Source organism: Trichosurus vulpecula, chromosome 8, assembly GCF_011100635.1.
Source record: "Trichosurus vulpecula isolate mTriVul1 chromosome 8, mTriVul1.pri, whole genome shotgun sequence".
Taxonomy (NCBI): domain Eukaryota; kingdom Metazoa; phylum Chordata; class Mammalia; order Diprotodontia; family Phalangeridae; genus Trichosurus; species Trichosurus vulpecula.
Window position 1 is genome coordinate 264,383,724 of NC_050580.1, and position 19,416 is coordinate 264,403,139.

Sequence of the window (19,416 nt, forward strand, 5' to 3'; positions counted from 1 at the left end):
TAAGCAGTTCATTCATTTTTAACTCCATGTTATTCATTTACTAATTAATTTCTTCAATTTAATGATTTGTGAGGGTTTTCTTTCTCAAAGAAAAGGAAAGGGGAAATATTTAAGCAAATTCTCAATTCTCATTAATATATAACTAAAATATCTTTTGAAACTTAATTTGAAAATAAGAGCCCTGCGAGAGGGATTGATATTAATTTAGTATAAACAAAAAAAATCCAAAAAAAGAGTAAGAACTGAACAAAGAAAGATACAGTATTTGAAGACCTCCTTTGGCCTGGTGAGCAAGAATTTCTGTGTAGGAATCAAAACCATGCTTATACCCTTTAAGGAATAAAAGGGTTTTAAACCAATGCATTACTTCACACATCAAAAATGGTAAAAATTTTCACTTGATAAAGAAATAATGGAATAAGCTTCTTTTATAGCATAAAACTTATTATTTTCCCATTACAAAATTATGAGGGAAAATTAAAGGGAATATTCAGAAAGTTCTAGCTTTAAATAAAATATTTCATTCAGAACATTGGATTGAAAAAATAATGAATTATGGGTAAGAAAGACATACTGAACAATTTTTTTACCCCCTTGGCATGATGGGGTTGAGGTAAGATTCTTTGAAAATTATTCTAGGCAAGGACTATTACTATTTTTTAAAAAATATAGAAATACATTTATCAACATGTAATAGACCTTACAATTTTCTACATCTTTAAACTGTTTAACATGCAATATATTATTTTGCTGTAATCACTTATTTTGCATGATTTCTGATTGAGTTCATAAGATTTTAATTCATATTCTCCAATTTTTAATCACAAAATCATGCTTTTATCATATTAGATGTTAAGTATAGCTCAGATAAACTGTCCATTTTTCCTAATCAAGTCTGGATTACAGTCCATAGGCTTGAAAATTTTTTTCACTTTTTAAAATTATTTAATTAACAAGTACTTTTTATTAATCTGTCCTACCCACTAATCACACCTACCCTTTCAATCAAGAAAAAAAAAGACCAAGATCAAATCCTTCAGTATATATCTACATAGTTCAGTAAGCCAAATTCCCACATTCTTGTTCGATTGGTTCAAGTTGTGTCCAATTCTTTATGACCTCATCTGGGTTTTTCTCGGCAAAGATACTGGAGTGGTTTGCCATGTCCTTCTCCAGCTCATCTTACGGATGAGGTAACTGAAGCAGACCGGGATTAAGTGACTTGCCCAGGGTCACACATTATTCCCACATTAGTCATGTCCAAAAATGTTTGTCTCTGTCTGCATTTTAAAGTTAGTGGCATGTTTCAGCTTTACTCTTTTGGACTTTTAAAACCATCATTTTTTTAAAAAGAGAAGCCATGGGGTGGGGATAGAGTTGGTAAGGGGTAGGAGAGAAAAAGGCAATTCAAACATACCTCAATTTTGGTTTAATAAGATACATCACCTACCTTCACATTTAAGCCCTTGACGGACGAGCCCCCACAACATTTCCCCGCAGTGGTCACAGAAAGCTGGAGCCCGGTAGGAATGAACAAATAGTGCATGAGGACGGATCTGAAAATCTTCAAAGGTGGCAGAAGCTGCAAAATAGTAAAAACATTGAAAAATAAGGTGAATGAATGCAACTGCCACTGTACAGCCATTTTGCTAATGGTTAACTGAAATCTTCCAGTAATAGAAGTTTCGTCACAACCAGTAGGCTCAACCTTTGCTTAAGGACCATTGATTAGGAACACATTTGACTCAACAGTTTCACCTCTTTTCCCTGCCCATACTCTTTCATGGACCGACATGTGAATGAAGTGGGATATAGCCAACATATAAACAGTAAATGCAGGAAAAGAAGTTTGGAAAAATCTATGAACAGGAAAATCAGTCTCTGGATATTAGACTACTAGACAATTTTCTGTTCCCAAAGGATGGGAAAATATTCAATTTACACTGAGTGTCCTCCATACATGTTGCACAGCCTGTCTTCCATGATTGGAATACATTCCCTTCTCACTTCTGCCTCTTAGAATCTTTAGCTTTCTTCAAAGCTTAGTTCAATTACCACCCTCTAATTACCCTGTATTTTGCAAAAATTTTGTAAATGCTTCTATGTGTACATGTAGTTTCCGTTGATAAAATTACAAACTCCTGGAGGGCAGAGATTGCTCCATTTCTGTATTTGTATCACTAGGAGCCTAGTGTACAGAGGTGTTTTGTTAATTGACTGTTGGCAAAAAAAAAAAATATTAGCTTAAAAAAAAGATGGAGGCCATAATTATGATTATAAAGAGAGAGAAGAAAAGGGTAGGGAACTTCTGGCAGTCTGCTAGGGAAGTCAGAAGTATTGGAAAATGTTCGCTTGTCATAGTACGACTAGTGAGGTTTGAACAAAACACTGTGTGAGTCCCTCCATACTGGAAGGGAAACGATGTGATAAACCATATACATTTGTGTCGTAGAGTGTGTCTTTGTGTGTGTGTGTGTGTGTGTGTGTGTGTGTTCATCAGACCTGTGAAGAGTTTTTAAAAGCCATTTCTTTAAAACCAGAACGTGTTTCCCTCTTACGGCCTTGCTGCTCCATTCATTGCTATTCTGTTTCGAAATTACCATTAATGTGCGCTTTAGCCTACCCAGAGAGACCTTGCTAAGAATTTGCAAATGATTTCCAAAGATGAGATAATCACCATATTCTGAAAACCAAACACTGATGAATAATTATGATGCAGACAAATGCTTCCCTTTTTATGGAAGGGGAGAACAAAATGAAAAAACCAGACTGTTCTTTGAAACACACCTGAATATCAGCTGTGCCTTCATAGACTTGTATAGTCGATTTATTCCCTTCCCCTTCATAGGGTATAATAAAATATTTATACTGCAATATCTGGATTTTCACATACACACACTCACATAAATGTCACTCATAGAATTTGTGGTGAGCCAATAACATCTTTTGGCCAAAACCTTGGATAATGGGGGAGGGAGATTCCACTAGACGATAACGGCATTGGAACTTCCAGGCGGATTAGGTCCAAAATTTAGTTTTGCCAAAACAGTAAATCCAATTTAATATTAAATGTGCAGGTGATTTAAAAGCAGCACTTTCTAATGAAAATCAAGCATAAGGAAGGTGTTGCTGTTTTTTGCTTTGTGAGAAACTAGACACTGAAACCCTCAAATCATGCCTGATAAAATAAACTGCATCTGGCTGAAAGCAGAGCCAACTTGTTGAAGTTGCCAGGATAGAGCAAAATGATTTTTAAAAAATACTTTTTTGGAAGCAGCCAGTCATCTGAAGAGAGAGAAAAAATAAAGGTCCTTCTGGAAGGGTTCTACCTTATTCATTCTCTGTGGAGATCCCACATGAGCACTTTCTGAGTTTCTTGGGAGAAGTCCTGTCGATGTAAATCCTCTCTTTAAAAATAACTCCCTATAAGCTACATGCCACGGTGGTGGTGGTCCAAAGTATTTAGAAACCAAAGATGGATAAGTATTAAATTTAATTAATGTAGTCCGCCTGCCTCTTTCAGAAAGTACAGCAGCATATAGTATGGATAAGGCACTGAACAGTCAAATGGAACAGACCATTTAAAACATAGGTTCTTAACCTTTATTGTGTCATAGAGACATTTCACAGTTTGGTGAAGCCTAGGGCTCCTTTTTAAATCAACAAAATATGTAGTATTACAAAGGAAACCAATTATATTGAAATAGTTATCAATTTTTTTAATTAAAAAGTTCACAGACTGCAGATTAAAGAACTTAGATGAAGAAGCATATACCAGTAGGGGCAGATCAAGCAGGTCATAGAATTTTAGAGCTGGGAGTGATTTTAATCATTAGCCAATCATCATCATTCCAAGCCCTTCATATTGCACATGAAAACCAGGAAAATGACACGTTTACGCACTTATTCTGGACAGAACTCGGGTTTTTAAAAACTATATGAGATTGTTAAATGTCATATCTAGAGACATGGAGAGGCCAGATTTGGGTCCAAGTGACACCTCTGACACAAAGTCACTTAGTTCCTTTGAGTCTCAGGCAACTCTTTAAGATGCTACATCACGGAGAGATTGCAAAGGATGAATGAAGTTGCCATACACAGAGTGACACTACTGAAGAAATTACAGTTCCTTGATGTAGTGACATATCCAAAGAATAAGTCTATCGTTGGTATTTCTAGACAATTAGGGCTTGATTATTTCCTTAGCATAAGAAAAAAGTATTGCGAGTGGGTGTGTGGGGCGGTATGGGGGTTATGGGGAGATAGTTCAGCTGGTTCATTGTTATTCATCTTTAAAGTGGAATTATCCTCCAGTTTGGTCAAGTATCATCAAACAAAGGTATCCTCTCCTTCAAAACCATGGATCATGTTTATTAAGACTACAGATTTGTCTCATGATCTCCTGCTACCTATCACATTTTCAAGATTACAAGACCAGCCCAGTCTCCATGAATGGAGAAAGCATCTGACCAGCCCTGAGTTCCATCATGCTTTACTTTCTTGCTCCATTCCCTTGACACTGAAAAGTTTCCAAAATTTCCCAGTAAATTTCTATTCAGCTATGAATCAAATCAGATCAGGTGCTGGGGAAATGATATTCCAAACTTGCCTAAGCTGATTGCCAAAATATATTTCTCTCCCAGAGTGTGTGCCAAGGAAGGGAAGCAAGGGAAGGGCAATCAATCAACGAGCACCTCAGTTTCCTCAACCATAAAATGAAAGGGTCCTTCTAGATGACCTCTTGTATCTCTTGAAGTTCCAGCTCTATGATGCTATTTATTCAGAGCTTCCTACGCGCTCTGATCTAGGCCTAGTAGTACGGATATAGTTAAAGCAGAAACTAAATCCTAAGCACTAATGGAAGCATTACAGGTATCACCAGAAACAAATCATTAGGGAAAGAAACAACACAGCATGTGGGAGTATTGATTTCTTTCGTTAAAGAAAATATGAAACTCTGCCATCTTCTAGAAGAGATAGTGTAGCATCTCAGATGTTTGCCTTTGGGAAATGCACTAATATCTTAGCTGATCTATTAGAGTTTCACTGACTAACTATGCAAAGGGAGAAGACACTGGGGAGAACGGGTAGGAATGGTCTCAGAAGAAATCCTAGATTTGAAAAAAATAGCAACCATTCACACTTGTAGACATTGACCTTTTTAGAACAAAAATGTGGTTAGTTAACTAGTGCCATCCTAATACCCCCCAAAAAGCATATTCAAAGTTGAGTCTGCAATAGGTTACTTATCATACGATCACAGAATTAGAGGTGATGGGACTCTAGAGGTCACATGGTCTAAGTCTGCTATGCTACAGATGAGGAAATTGGGGACTGAAGAATAAACTCAATATCTTGCTCAAGGACACAGGTGACTAAGTCCTCTGATTCTCAATTTCATACTCTTTCCCACTGAACTTCTGCAAACTTGACCCTTGACCCTCGTGGACAGCCTTCACACCACTCCATCTTGCTGGCCAGAGTGTAGTCTAACTCTAGAAGAGAAAGAAAAAAACATTTTGGGGCCAATAATACTCCATGGATTTTTTGGCATGTGTAGTTGGCTACAAATATAAATTTTTCATTACTGTATGTGATTTAGTTTTAAGTGTGCTGTGAGGCAAGCTTATGTCTTTTTGTTACATGTAGCTAGTGGTTATAAAATGTGTTGCTTACCATTAACTGCTGTATTGGAAAAGTACTCCTAGTTTCTTTGAGGACAGTTGTTATAAAAATGCCACCTGAATACCCATTGGTGTTTTCCAAATCCACCTTGACAACATCGCTTTAGACATTTCTTCAGATTACTTGGGAAAAACACAAGCAATTAAACCCTGAAGAATTATAGTACCAAAAAAATGTGGCAAATAAGTTTGTTTTTCCTTTTGCAAGAGAATTAACATTCACAAGCAGCTAGCACCCTTGACTTATGTTTAAATGCCGTATTTCTAAAGTTCAATTTTAATATTCTTCTGTTAATTTTAGAATAATTAAATACATTTTAAAAATGAAACCTACAGACTATGGTAAGGTTTTTATATTCATTTGAAATCAAAACACAACATCCATTCATTATGAATTTACCTGTTCTGTACCCTGGGGGAAATCAACATTAGCTGAGTTTATGCATGCTGTCTCAACTAATCACAAAATTGCACTTCAGAGATAATCACTTAGGATCAGAAAACAAAGTGAACACTGTAATTCAAGTTCATTTAAGTGCTGGAGCCCAAATGGACTGATAAGAATAGGCATAGGGAAGCGTCCTGTAGTCTGGAAGGCAGCAACCATGTGTTATCTGCCACTCTTTTATCATCAGCCAATGCCATTTAAATTAAAGTCACAGAAGAGGCATACAAATATAATAGGCCCTTTACACTTCTATTTGTGTCTTTTTGATTTGCTCTATTCACACTCCATTGTTGTGCTCCAGTGTGCATGAGAGGGGAAAATGATGTGCTTTACTTGGTCACTGAGTGTCTGAAACATGTAATTGAGCCAGAACCCTCAGATAATCAGCAGTTCCTTTAAAGTTCATTATAAACTGTTGCATAAAATAGAATAAACTGTTTGGTTTGCTATAAAAAAATGAAACTCTTAAAACAAAATAAAGAATCTTTAGAGGTCAAACTTCTATATTTAATAGTAAGGAGACTGCTTCTTCCTCCAGTTTTTAGGGCAATTTGAGAGGTGCATTGCTTCTGGGGACCAAGGAATGTGCATGTGGTCAAGACATTATATTATCAAGAATATTATAGCTGTCTTCCCAAATTGGAAGGTTTATCATATAGAGACATTAGGCTTCAGATCATAGATCTAGAACAGATCATAGATTTAGGGCCTCAGAAGATATCTAGCCCAACCTCCTTATTTTACAGATTTAGAAACTGAGGTCCAGGATCGTGAAGGATTTACTCAAAGTCACACACAGGAAGGATTTGAATTCAGGTCCTTTGACTCTAGAGACAGCACCTTCTACATCACTGCCTACTATGTAATCTTTTTCACCAAAGAGAACAGTAGAAGTTGAAAAGAGGCAAAGGTAGGCCTGAGGTCAGGAACCAAAAACTTTCTAGTGATTAGATCTCTCCCTTGAGAATGGCTGCCTTGAGAGGTCCTGGGTAATCCTATCACTGGAAGTCTTTAAGCAAAGGCTAGATGAATATAGATGAGGTACTTTACTGAGACGCAACTTTTTCAAGCATAGATCGGACTAAGTAGCCACTAAGGAGCCTTCTGACTATGCAATTCTGTGATTTTGGTCACTATGACTTGGGGTTGATGCTCAAACTATTTTATTTGTAAAATCATTTTAAAAATTGAAGAAATTCAACAGACCATCTATTCCAACACCTTACACCATTCATGAAAGCCCTTTAAGAGATCCCTGACAGATGGTCATTTGGCTTCTGCCTGAGTGCTTCACATGCACAGTGCCTGGCATAAGCAGGTGCTTAATAAATGCTTGTTCCTTTACCTTTTCCTTAGCTCTGGACTCTAGTGGAATCAGGTGACTATTTTCTTCCAAAAGGCAATCTACCACCCATTTGAAGATAGCTATGATGTTTCTCCTACATATTCCCTCTTCATAACCAGTTCCTTTTACTATTCCATTAAGGATATAGTTTCCAGACCCTTCTCCATATTGGTTACTTACCATTGAATGGCTTTCATTCTTCAAAAATGATGCTGGAGACTAAATAAAATATTCTAGATTGAGCTGACCAATGCAAAGTGAAATGGACTAGGTCCTTCCTTTTTCTGGCTAAAATACTTGTAATATTTGATTAACTTTCTGATGACTATACCACCTTCTTTGTTTATAACTAGAAATTACAAAATTCAATAACAAAAACAACAAATATTTATGAAGTGCCTTCTGTGCTCTGTTCCTAAGAGCTGAGGATAAGGACATTTTGTGAGGGTGCTAATATGTTTGGAAAAGTTGCATAAACATTAAATTGGTATAATTTCCACATCCTCCTCAAGGTTTTTTGCTCTTCTGACCATGTTGTTTTTGGAGACAATTTAATACATTTTATTAAATATTCAGGTCATCATCATAGGACCATCATCGATTTAAAGACGAAAGGATCTTAAAGTCTAACCTTTTCATTTTTACATGTAAGGAAACTGAGGGTCAGACAGGTTAAGGGACTTGCGCAAGGTTAAACAAGTAGGAAGTAGTAGGGCTGGGATTTGAAGCCGAGTCCTCTGACTCCAAATTCAGCATTCCTCCTGAGAGGGTTCGGGGTGGGGGTGGGGTATTGGATGATGTGCTTGAGAGGACACAAAACTGGAAGGAATAGTTATTATGTCACATGACAGAATCAGGATGTAAAAACGTCTTGACATACTGAAGAAATTGGCTGAATCTAAGAAGAATAGTCAGGATGCAAAAATATCTTGACATTCCGGAACAATGGGCTGAGCCTAAGATGAATAATGATATCAATGTCTTATAGCTTGTAAAGGCCGGTCTTTCTCTCTCTCTCTCTCTCTCTCTCTCTCTCTCTCTCTCTCTCTCTCTGTGTGTCTCTCTCTACACATATATAATGCATATATACATGCATAAATATATATGGATTCATATACATATATATAAATGATACACTATATCTCTCTCTCCATATATATAAATCTCATTTTTGCCTCACAGACCATCCGGGAGCTACGCATCAGCAGATATATGGGGAACCTAACTCCTTGAGAAATTTACTTTGACTAGATGTCCTTTCTTTGTTTCACCACAAACAGTGTTTCCTATGACCTTGTTGTGGAGATTGTCTATTTTAATAAATTTTGAATGAGAAGAAGGCTTAGAAGACTATAAAGAGGGTTGCCTATAGAGTCAGGGAATTCAACCAGGTTGAAAATCATCTGTTATGCCTCACAGGACATTGTGACCCTGGACAAGTCAGTTAACCTCTCAAGAGTCTTGACCAACTCTCTAAGACTAAACATTTCAGAAAAGGTGAAAATCTGTACTGGTAGAAGTTTCTCAACAGGAGTGCCCCACACTGATGAATCACAGTCCAATCTACTCTCTCCCCACCAGAACAAAACAAAGTTAAAACGCTACTTTTTTCCATGTATCATCATAATTAAAATTATTTCATTTAAAATTATGAAAATACTGACGTAACTTAGAGGATAGGCATGTATCATTCTCTAGGAATGAATTGTACCATATACACAGTATACTGTCTTGCCTGGCCTGTTAGGAAACAAATCTCTTCTGGTAATAAAATAACCTGGTTTAAATTCAGTTCTGTAAACATTATTTAATATCTGCTACAGGCAAGAAACCATGCTATATACTAAGGATACAAAAGTGGAAAATGACTCAAGGTGTGCTCTCAAAAAGCATATGTTCTGGTAAATATGAGGGAAAAGAAGGACATAAACAATTAAAACAGAAATTAAAATAGATGAAAGGCATAGGAGAGGTCAAACAGCATGGCATGAGAAAGCATGAGAAATGCTAGAAGGATGGGATCATTTCTTTGTGGGAGTACAAGGATAAACTTCTTGAGTATACAGCACATGAGCTGAGCCTTGAAAGAAAACAAAGATTTCAACAGGCAGGAATAGATAGAGAGACCATCCTAGTAATGAGGGGTCAGTGCAAATACAAAAAAGTAGGAAAGGGCAGCTCCAGGATAGAGAATAGTAAATGACTGAGTTTAGAGCATAGAATGTGGGATTATGTCTAGCACAAAATGAAGAGATGTAATTTGGAGCTAGGTTAACAAAAGTCTTAACTTCTAGGAGTGAAGTGCACACACTTGTGTATTTGTAAAGTGAGCTTTAGTATCTCCTGGATTGGAAAAGGAAGAAACAGGAAGCTTGAAGACCAGTTCAGACATTATCACAGAAGTTCAGGTGAGATATAATGAGGGTATGAATTAAAGTGATGAAAAAGGAGGGTGTATATATGTGAGATATTACAGTAACTGAATTAATAAGACTAAGAAATTAATTGGATATGGGTGGAGAAGTAAGAGTCAGAACATTTTGAAGTTTTAAGCCTGCAGAATTGAGAGAATTAGGGTGTTGCTAACAGAGACAAGGAAGTTGATGAGATGAGAAACAGGGACACACGTATAGGATCATAGATTGAGAGTTGGAAGGGTTGTTAAGAGATCTTTTTCAACTTCTTCCTTTGACAGACAAGGAATCCAAGGTTCAGAAAGATTAGTTGATTTGACTTAGACAGGGTCAGTCAAATATTAACCAAGAAGGCTAGAATTTGAACCCAGCCCCCCTACCCTAAACACAGTTTTGAGTATGAGTTTTCATTGACATACATCCAACAGACACAGTTGGAATTGTAAAGCTCAAATTCTGGGGAGAGGAATGGGCTAGAGATATAGATCTGACCGTCATCCTCAGAGGGGTGACATATGAAACTAAGAGATCAGAATTAGAAGAGGCAGCTAGAAAGACAGTGTAAGAGCTAAAAGAAAATACAACAACAACTAAGGACAGAACCTATGGGAAAGACCAAGCTTAGGGATTAGGAGAAAAAAAAAAGAACATAGAAGAGACAAAGAAGTCCTCAAAGATTTAAGAAGAGAGTGTCATGGAAGCCAAAGAAACAGAGAGCACTAGAAAGAGGGGGGTGATTAACAGTGTCAAATGCTGCAGAAAGTTCCATGAGAATAGTGACTAAGAAAACGTTGTTGAATTTGACAATTATGAAAAGTACTGATGACTCTGAAGAGAGCAGTTTTGGCAGGATGCTAGGAAAGAAATTCAAACTGCAATAGGTTGAGAAAGAAGTAAATAGTGAAGAAGTGAATGAGGACTTTCTAGAAGTTTGGCAAGATAAGAGACAAGATGATAACCTGAAGGTATGGCATTTAAAAAGTTCTGACAGACAAGATTTCTGGGTAATTTAATCATTTTATTCATAATGCTAGCATGCTTATTAATAAAAGCATTGTCATTTGGCCATCTCTCTCTTAGACCAGAGACAATCATGGTGGCATGCTCCTGGTTTATAGGACCATTGGAAGAGGTGTTTCTGAGAGTGGTGATCAACTCTGATTGGTTGACAATTAATGAGAATGAACAGGAGGGACTGGACCTGAACTTTGATTATGTCATTTACTTCTTAAGTTACCCCCAGGCTTGGACAATCTATTCAAAGAATTTATCCCCACCCAAACCTGAGTAGAGCACAAAGACATCCCCACCTAGGTGGGGTCTGAACAAGAAAGTCAGATCTCATTATCAGTAATGTCCTTCAAGACACTGAACTTTTAAAATCAGGACTTTAGAAAAAGAGGGGACCTCTGGATCTCCCCAAATACTGGTTATTAATAATCATTTCTCTCAACCCAATAGTATGGTCATGATCATTTTACTGCTTGTTCATTTTAAAGCATAATGTAGAGGCAAGAATGTTTCAGGTAGAGGGGAAGAGGAAAAGAGAGAGGAGTGATTGAGACCTAGGGGACAAAGGAAAGTGATGATTGAACAAAGTCTCAGAGGAGAAGGCGGGGGATGAGGTCATACGTACAGGTGGGAGAGTTTCTGTTGGCAGAGAGGGCGTCCACTCGACGTTCTAAGTTTAACAGAAAATATGAAAGAAGAGAAGGCGCAGAAACACTGTGTTGAGAACGGAAATATGGAGGAGCTGACCCTTGATGCCCTGAATCTTCCCAGTAAAGTAGGAGGCAAGGTCCACTTGCAGCAGGAGGAAAGGATAACGGTGATGGAGGCCTCAGGAAGGAAGAGGCTTGGAACATTTGTTGTGCAGGATCGAAGTGGGGTTCGTATGATGTTAGTAAATGCTGTTCAAAGAAAGTTGAAATTTATAGAAACATAGATTTAGAGTGTGAGGAACTTTAGAGGTTAATGATCCAGTCGGACACTCTCCTATTTCAAATGAGGAGAATAAGGAATAGGGAGTTTACATGATTTTACCAAGATAGCAAGCATGAGCAGCAAGATTTGGACTTAGCTCCTCTGACTCAAGAATCAAACTGACCAAGATGAGTAGCTCAAATATGTATTGGAACAAATCAGCATTTTTGAAAAAGTGAATTCTTTCCTCAGTGTTCTATTGGTAAATAACAGAGAGTACTTGGCACAGAGTTACCTACCAGCTACATACCTTACACAATTTTCCAATTTTTCAAGTATTAGAAAAAACAAAATACCCTAAATTCTAAAACTATGCCGATGACAATTTAACTTTCTTGAACAACTCCAAAGGTTTTACAGGACAATGCAGTGCTCATAGTCTTTGTGAATTTAGATTATTATAGTATGGTGGATGTGAAGCACCAATTAATAGAATAAATAACGGACTTTATTACATAAAGGCCCTAAATTTCCCTGGCTTTGAGTCAGGCTTTCTATACACTATGCTTTGCCAGCTCAATGACAGACTCCCCTCTTGCCTCCTTACAAGAGATTGGAATATGTACGCAGAGCACTTCCACATAGTATCCTTATAGGAAACCAGAATTCACAATGAATCAATGAAACCAATACTTATGCATTGAATGATACATATTTCCAAACAAAAAAATAAAAACTAATATATTACGAAATTCTCTGAGCCAGGCTTGTGTTAAACCACCATAGGCAACTCTCCTCAAGTCTAGAGTTGGAGAAGGGTACATAATAACACTATGACAGAAGCCTAAATAGTATTTTATGCTATCAGCCTGGATTTCGACCAGACATTATAAGCACCAAGAGGTTCTCTCTCCTATGTGCTTCCTCAGAAGCATGAACCATATATGACCTCTAGGGTCTACTGACAGAAGAAGAGCCACGTCAATAAACAACCTTGGGTAAAAAACTAATTTTGTATCAAAAAACATCAAACCAATTTACTAAATAAAAATGAAGGCAGAATGGAATAAAAGAGCCATTGAAAAGTACATAGTTATGCCAACTTGCCTAAAAATAAGTTTGATGTATCTAGCAAATAATGAAGATTTTTACTGAACTAAATTTTCAAATATTTAACATTTGCATAGTGAGAATGAGACCCCAAATATCAATTTCCATTATGTCTAATAAACTAAACAATTCCTTTAATTATAAAGACATACTAACATTTCTGTTACTCAATTATTACATTCATTTTCATGTTGAACTGTAAGTAAATACAAAGAAAAAAATCAGAAAAGCGAGGCTGCCACATTTCAGTACTTCAAGACTTGTGAGTTTTAGCTGGTGTGGACACAAAATTCAATGGCATAGAACAAAATGCCTCCATCCCTTAGAAGATGTGCCAATGTTAATTTAAGTCATTTAACTTTATTCAGCTTCAGCTTCAGCTTCATATCTGTAAAATCAGATGTTGCATCACATGACCTCTAAGATTCCTTCCAACTCTCGAACTGTGATCCTATGTTCTTGAGTTGTTGCGGCCATTCAGGTCATTCATTCATTCATTCATTCACCGCACTTTTATTAAGCATCTATGATGGAATGTAAACACAAAAATAAAACGTCTCTGACCTCAGTGAGTTTATCAACTAGAGGTGAGGAGAGGGGGATAACAAGTTCATAAATAAATCGATAAAAAATATATACAAAATAATATTGCTCAGTAGAAGATGGGACCAACAACCAGGGAAATCAGAAGAGGTCTTTTACATAGGAGGTAGCATTGAGCTAAGCCTTGAAAGTAGTCAATGATTCAGTGAGGCAAACATCAGGAACAGTGAATTTCAGGCATGTGGGGCCGGCTATGGCAAGGCACTAAAACAGGAGCCAGGATATCCTGTTCAGAGAATTCCAGTTTGGCTGGAACACCAAGTACGTGTAAGGGAGTAATGGGAAATAAGTCTTGAAACATAGGTTGGAAACAGATTGTAGAATGACTTTAAATGCCAAACAGCGCAGTCTGCATTTGATCCTGGAGGCAACCAGGGAGCCACTGAAGCTTCTTGAGCAGAAAAATGACATAGTTAGATTTGTGCTTCAGGAATATCCATTTCTCAGCTAGACTATGGATTCTGAAAGAGGAAGTCTGCAATTGTTCAGACAGGAGTTGGTGAGAGCCAGAACCAGGGTGATGCTATGAGAGGAGATTATGGAAAGGTGTGAAAGATGCTGGAGAGGCAGAATCAACAGAATTTGGCAACTGACTGGATGTGAGGAATGAGGGAAAGTCAAAGGTCAAGGAAGACCCAGAGGCTGCAAACCTCAGCAACTAGAAGGCTGGTAGTGCCCTCAGTAGAAATGGGAAATTAGGAAGAAAGGTGAGTGGAGGGAGAGAAGGGGAAAAATTCATTCTTTTGTGGCTGGCTTAGTTAGGCTGGTCTTAAGATCACAGTCTGTCACCAAGCCCATACTTGAAGGGAGCTTTTACAAGTTGGCAGCAATTGATAGAGGCTTCACTTTACCGATAAACCTTTTGAGAAGTCAGGGTCATCTCCACTCTAAAATGAGTAACCAAAGTAAGATAATAGAAAAGAAAATTTTATTCAATTGTAAATATGCTATTGGTTCAATATCATTGAGGAAAAAAAGAATGAAGAATTTTTTTAATCCTTCCCTGCCCCTGCCATGCCCCCGCCCCAACCTATAAAGCTTACTCATATTTAAATTAATTATTTTGTGGAAAAAATAATGAATTGTCCATGAGCTAGAAACTCAAATAGATAAATAAATAAATAAAATGTTAACTGAGTTTAAAGTGTGTATTGCCTTTTACTTTTTTGTTTTTATTTTAATTACTTTTATTTTGTTAATTATTTTCCAAATGCATGTAAAAGCTTTTAATACTCATTTTTTAAAAATTTGAGTTTTTTCTCTTCCTCCTACTCCTCTACCCTCTTTGAGAAGGCAAACAATTTTATATTGATTATACTTGTGAAGTCATGAAAAAAATCTGCATACTAGCCACATTGCAAAAGAAAACACAAAAATAAAATTAAAAATAAAGTTTAAAAAATTATGCATCACTCTGTATTCAGAATTCATCAGTTCTTGCTGGAGGTGGACAGCGTTTTTCATTATGGGTCCTTTGAAATTGTCTTGGATCATTATTCTGATCAGAGTAGCCTAGTCTTTCACAGTTCATCATCCTTACAATACTGCTATTACTGAGTAAAATGTCCTCCTGCTTCTGCTCACTTAGCTTTGCAAGAGTTCATATAAGCCTTCCCAAGTTTTTCTGAAGCCATCCTGCTCATCATTTCTTTTTTTTTAACATTTGGTTTATTTATTTTCAGTTTTCAACATTCATTTCCATAAGTTTTAAATTTTCTCCCCCTCCTTTCCCAAGACAGTATGCAATCCAATATGGGTCTAAACATACATTCTTTTAAACACATTTTCACATTAGTCATGTTGCATAGAAGAATTACAATGAATGGGAGAAACCATGAGAAAGAAAACAAAACAAAACAAAAGAGAGAAGAGTCTGCTTTGCTCTGCATTCTGACTTCATAGTTCTTTCTCTGGACGTGGATGGCATTTTCCATCATGAGTCTTTTTGGAAAAGCTTTAGGTCCTTGAATTGCTGAGAAGGCTCAGTCAAAATCAGTCCTCGCTCTCATTCATCATTTCTTCTAGTACAATAGCATTCCATCACAATCGTAGACAACAACTTTTTTCAGCCATTAGCCAATTGATGGGCACCCACTTGATTTCCAATTCTTTGCCAACAAAAAAGGAGTTGCTATGAACATTTTGGCACAAATAGGTCCTTTTCTCTTTTCTTTGATCTCATTTGGATATGGACCTAGTGGTGGTATCATTGCCTTTTAGTTCAAAAGAATTATTTAGAAGCCAGGAAAGAGGCTCCAGTTCTTCCTGGTCTCTATACTTTCAGTCTCTTCTCCTCCTCCATCTTTTGTCCACTTTAGACAGTTGAACCTTCCTAAAAAATGGATTTCACTATATCATGTTCCTGCTGTAATAGTTATTAAACATAAATTATATGTGAGGTCTAAGTCTGAACTAAGAATGACATTCAGTTTACTTTGCCAACTTTATTTTCTGGTACTTGGTTCGCCCAGACCAATCTACTCCTCCCTGAGGAGATCATGCTCATTCCTAACTTTCTTTACACTATACCTGAAAGCCACCTGGAGTTCTCCACACCTTCATTCATTTGTTGTTGTTTAGTTATTTCAGATGTGTCCAACTCTTTGTGACTCCATTTGGGGTTTTCTTGGTAGAGATACTGGAATAGTTTGCTATTTCCTTCTCCAGCTCACTTCACAGATGAGGAAAATGAGGCAAACAGGGTTAAATGACTTGCCTAAGGTTACACAGCTAGTAAATGTCTGAGGGTGGATTTTAACTCAGGTCTTCCTGACTCCAGGCACAGCACTCCATCCATCAACTCTACAACTTCACAAAGCCCTCCTCTATCATTCCAACCTATGGCCTTCTCTGTCCCTTGGAAATGCCAATGTTAGGAACATTGTTTGCTTGGGACAGACTCTTTTTGATAAGAAGTGTCTTGTATGACTGGGTCAGATTATGGAGAAAAAAATCAGAGTGAGAATAACATCTGCAGGTGAGAACAAACCTACGTAGCAACCAAAGCAGTGTGACTGACAGAAGTAAAACCATTCATTCAAACAGCTGAAGGAAACAAACCAACATGAGCTAGGAAACAGTTTACTTTAAAGCCAAATTTAGAGGATTAAGGATCAGTTGTTAGCATTCTACCTCAATCTGGCAGCTTCTGAGAAAGATCTCTCTTGCCTCCATCAAATTTAGGTAGATACCCCAATTTAGAATGTGTATTTGCTGGAATATCCCCAACCTCTCCAAACATTCTTTTTGAATTCTGCATCCTGACCAATGCCATGCTTCAAACACAGATGACAACATCTATTTGCTATACCACTCATTTTCATATTTAATTCGATTGCTATTTAACAAATTCATGAGTAAGCCTATGCATGTACTTGGTATCCAATAATTGAAGAGCTAGAGAAAATAACGAAGGGGGTGCCCATGCAGAAAGATACATCTAAGATGGAGCTTATGAGTAAGATGTAAATGATGGCTCCTAGACCAAGCACTGAAACGTTCTGAACTATGTTGACTTTACAGGCAGAATTCCACAGTGCCCAAAGAATAGTCCTTTACTTCATTAAATGAGAGGTTGGGGAGTAGAGAGAAAGTGAAAGATTTTATGAGCTTAGCATTTGAAAGTGTGAGTCAGAGGTAATGTTATAGTAAATTTTTAGAGGAAGAATTCCCCCTGATCTTCAATAGGTCCCTAGCATATGATCTAAAGGTATGCATTTGGTAAGCCCACTGAAAGCTGAATCAAGGGGGCTTTAATTTGGATACTCTAAGAAAATCACAGATAAGAGAGGAAGCACGGTTTAATAAGAGAACTGGTACTGGAGTCAGGAAGACCGAGGGTTTAAAACCTACTTTCACATACTACCTATATGACAGTAGGCAAGTCTCAAACTCTCAGTGTTCCAGTTGGCTCTTTAAGTCTGTAACTGGCAGAGAAGGTCCCAAATGATGCCAGTGGAGCTTTTGGACCGAGAGCTCATTATATCAATGAAATCACACAACTTTGCAAAAAATAAAAGATAGCCATAGAATTATATTATCACAAAAATCATCATAGGATCATGGTGTTAAATCTGGAAAGGACCAGGGGGATTATATGATTCAAATTTCTCATTTTAGTGATGGGGAAATTGAAGCCCTGATTGGTGAAATGACCAACTCATAATCACAGAGATATTAAACAACAGCTAGAATTTTACTCCTTGTCTTCAGATGCCAAATCTAGCACACTTTCGATTATAATGTTCTACCATTTGAAGGCTATAATCTAATTTTCAGTCTCAATGTCACCATAAATTCTCTCTATAATCATCCACTCTTCTAGTTGATTAATTGAAGGGCACAGATCATTCTGGCTATGAGAATTCTTATATGCCTCTATTTTGCAGATGTTCGAACCAACGCCCAGAAAGGTTAATTGATTTGCCGATGGTCACCCTGCTGGATAAGAGGTATACCTCCAACACCCATGTCTCCAATTTAGTCTTGTTCTTTTCACTACATTGCATTCTTCCAACTAATCTTTTTTTTTAACCTAAAAAACATTTTTAAATGAATTAACAGTTTTGGTCTCAAACCCACCAATCTTTTAAACAACTATTGTTTGCTTTTTATGTTGAGATTCAACATGTATGCGAAAATGTACCAGGAACCACAACATTTCAAAAGTGAAACTTCTCAAAACTCTCTCCAAGGTATTCCTTTGACACAAGGTGTAGAGGAAACAGCTTTGGGGATATTTGTGGGGTAGGTTGGGGCAGGGTTCCTCAGCGACTAGAATGCCTGGCACCATTTATGATCAGTTCATGAAAATATCAAGAAAAACAAAAGCTAAGCCAAGATCACTGATCAATACGATATCTGGCCCCAAAGTCTGAGAATCTGGGTCTTTGGGCACTTTCCTCAGCTACCTCTGTGGGAGCGAGACCTTCAAGGAAACTGATTTTCTTTCTACCTTTCAGGTTTTTGCTAAATAATTAAATGGAACCAAGTCCATGGGGTACCTGCTAGTCCCTATTCTGAGATGGATTAATTAGCATTTAGGATTTGCAATGGGGAAAGAAGAGTCACCATGTCCTGATGGGGCTGAATGACAAGTGTCACAGTTGGAGACAGATTGGAGAGCATCTCAGGTCAAGAAAAAACATGAATGGCTGCCCCATGTGTCCAATACAGAAGAAAAAAATAAGGAAATCAAGTGAAAATGTCAGCCAAATTCTAGTTAATGAGTGCAGGCTCCCCAGGCCCCCTAAATAGTTAGGTAAGAAAGGTCAGGTCTGCTTTCTGGAAAACTGGCTCGTGTAGAGGAAACATCATGACTTTAAGAGGATAATGACCTAATTTATATGGAGAACACAGCACACAAATTTCCTTTAAGACCACTTACAAAAGACCACAGACAAGAGGCATTGTATTGAAAATTTCTGGCTGACTGGGATGTTGCTATAAGAAAAATGGCAATGCTGTCATCCCATTAATTTCTAGCCCATTGGGTATAAATGGTCTTCTACATCAGAGGTGTCAAATACCAGGGCCCATTCTCAAGTGTGACTGCAACCAGATTAAAATATAACTGGACAATATTTAACAAAATAAATGAAAATATAATAAACCAAAGATAATACTACATTTTAAAACCAAGTCAATATGTAACCCACACAAATCCATTTGAGTTTGACACCACTGTTCTACCCTATGCAGTATTTGGGCCCGCAAACCTCTCTTTCATTGTGCTTGTCTGTTCATTCTTTCTTTACCTTGCAATCACAGGACATCCAAAGACTTAATCGACAAGCATTCGTTAATCACCTACTATGTGGCAGGCACTGTGCTAGCTTCCGGGAATGCAAAAACAAAAATGAAATTGTCCCTGCCCTCCAGGAGCTGACA

The 19,416-nt window shown here is 37.4% G+C and overlaps 1 protein-coding gene across 3 annotated transcripts in view; it reads right to left on the reverse strand.

Annotated features, from left to right (window-relative positions):
- The window catches only part of PRKD1 (protein kinase D1), a 431,283-nt gene that overhangs the window by 122,620 nt on the left and 289,247 nt on the right, over positions 1-19,416 (reverse strand). For all 3 annotated transcript variants that reach the window (XM_036736930.1, XM_036736933.1, XM_036736931.1), the window contains exon 3: positions 1,451-1,582. In XM_036736930.1, coding sequence (XP_036592825.1) covers positions 1,451-1,582 — 132 coding nt within the window. The remainder of the gene's footprint in view (positions 1-1,450; positions 1,583-19,416) is intronic.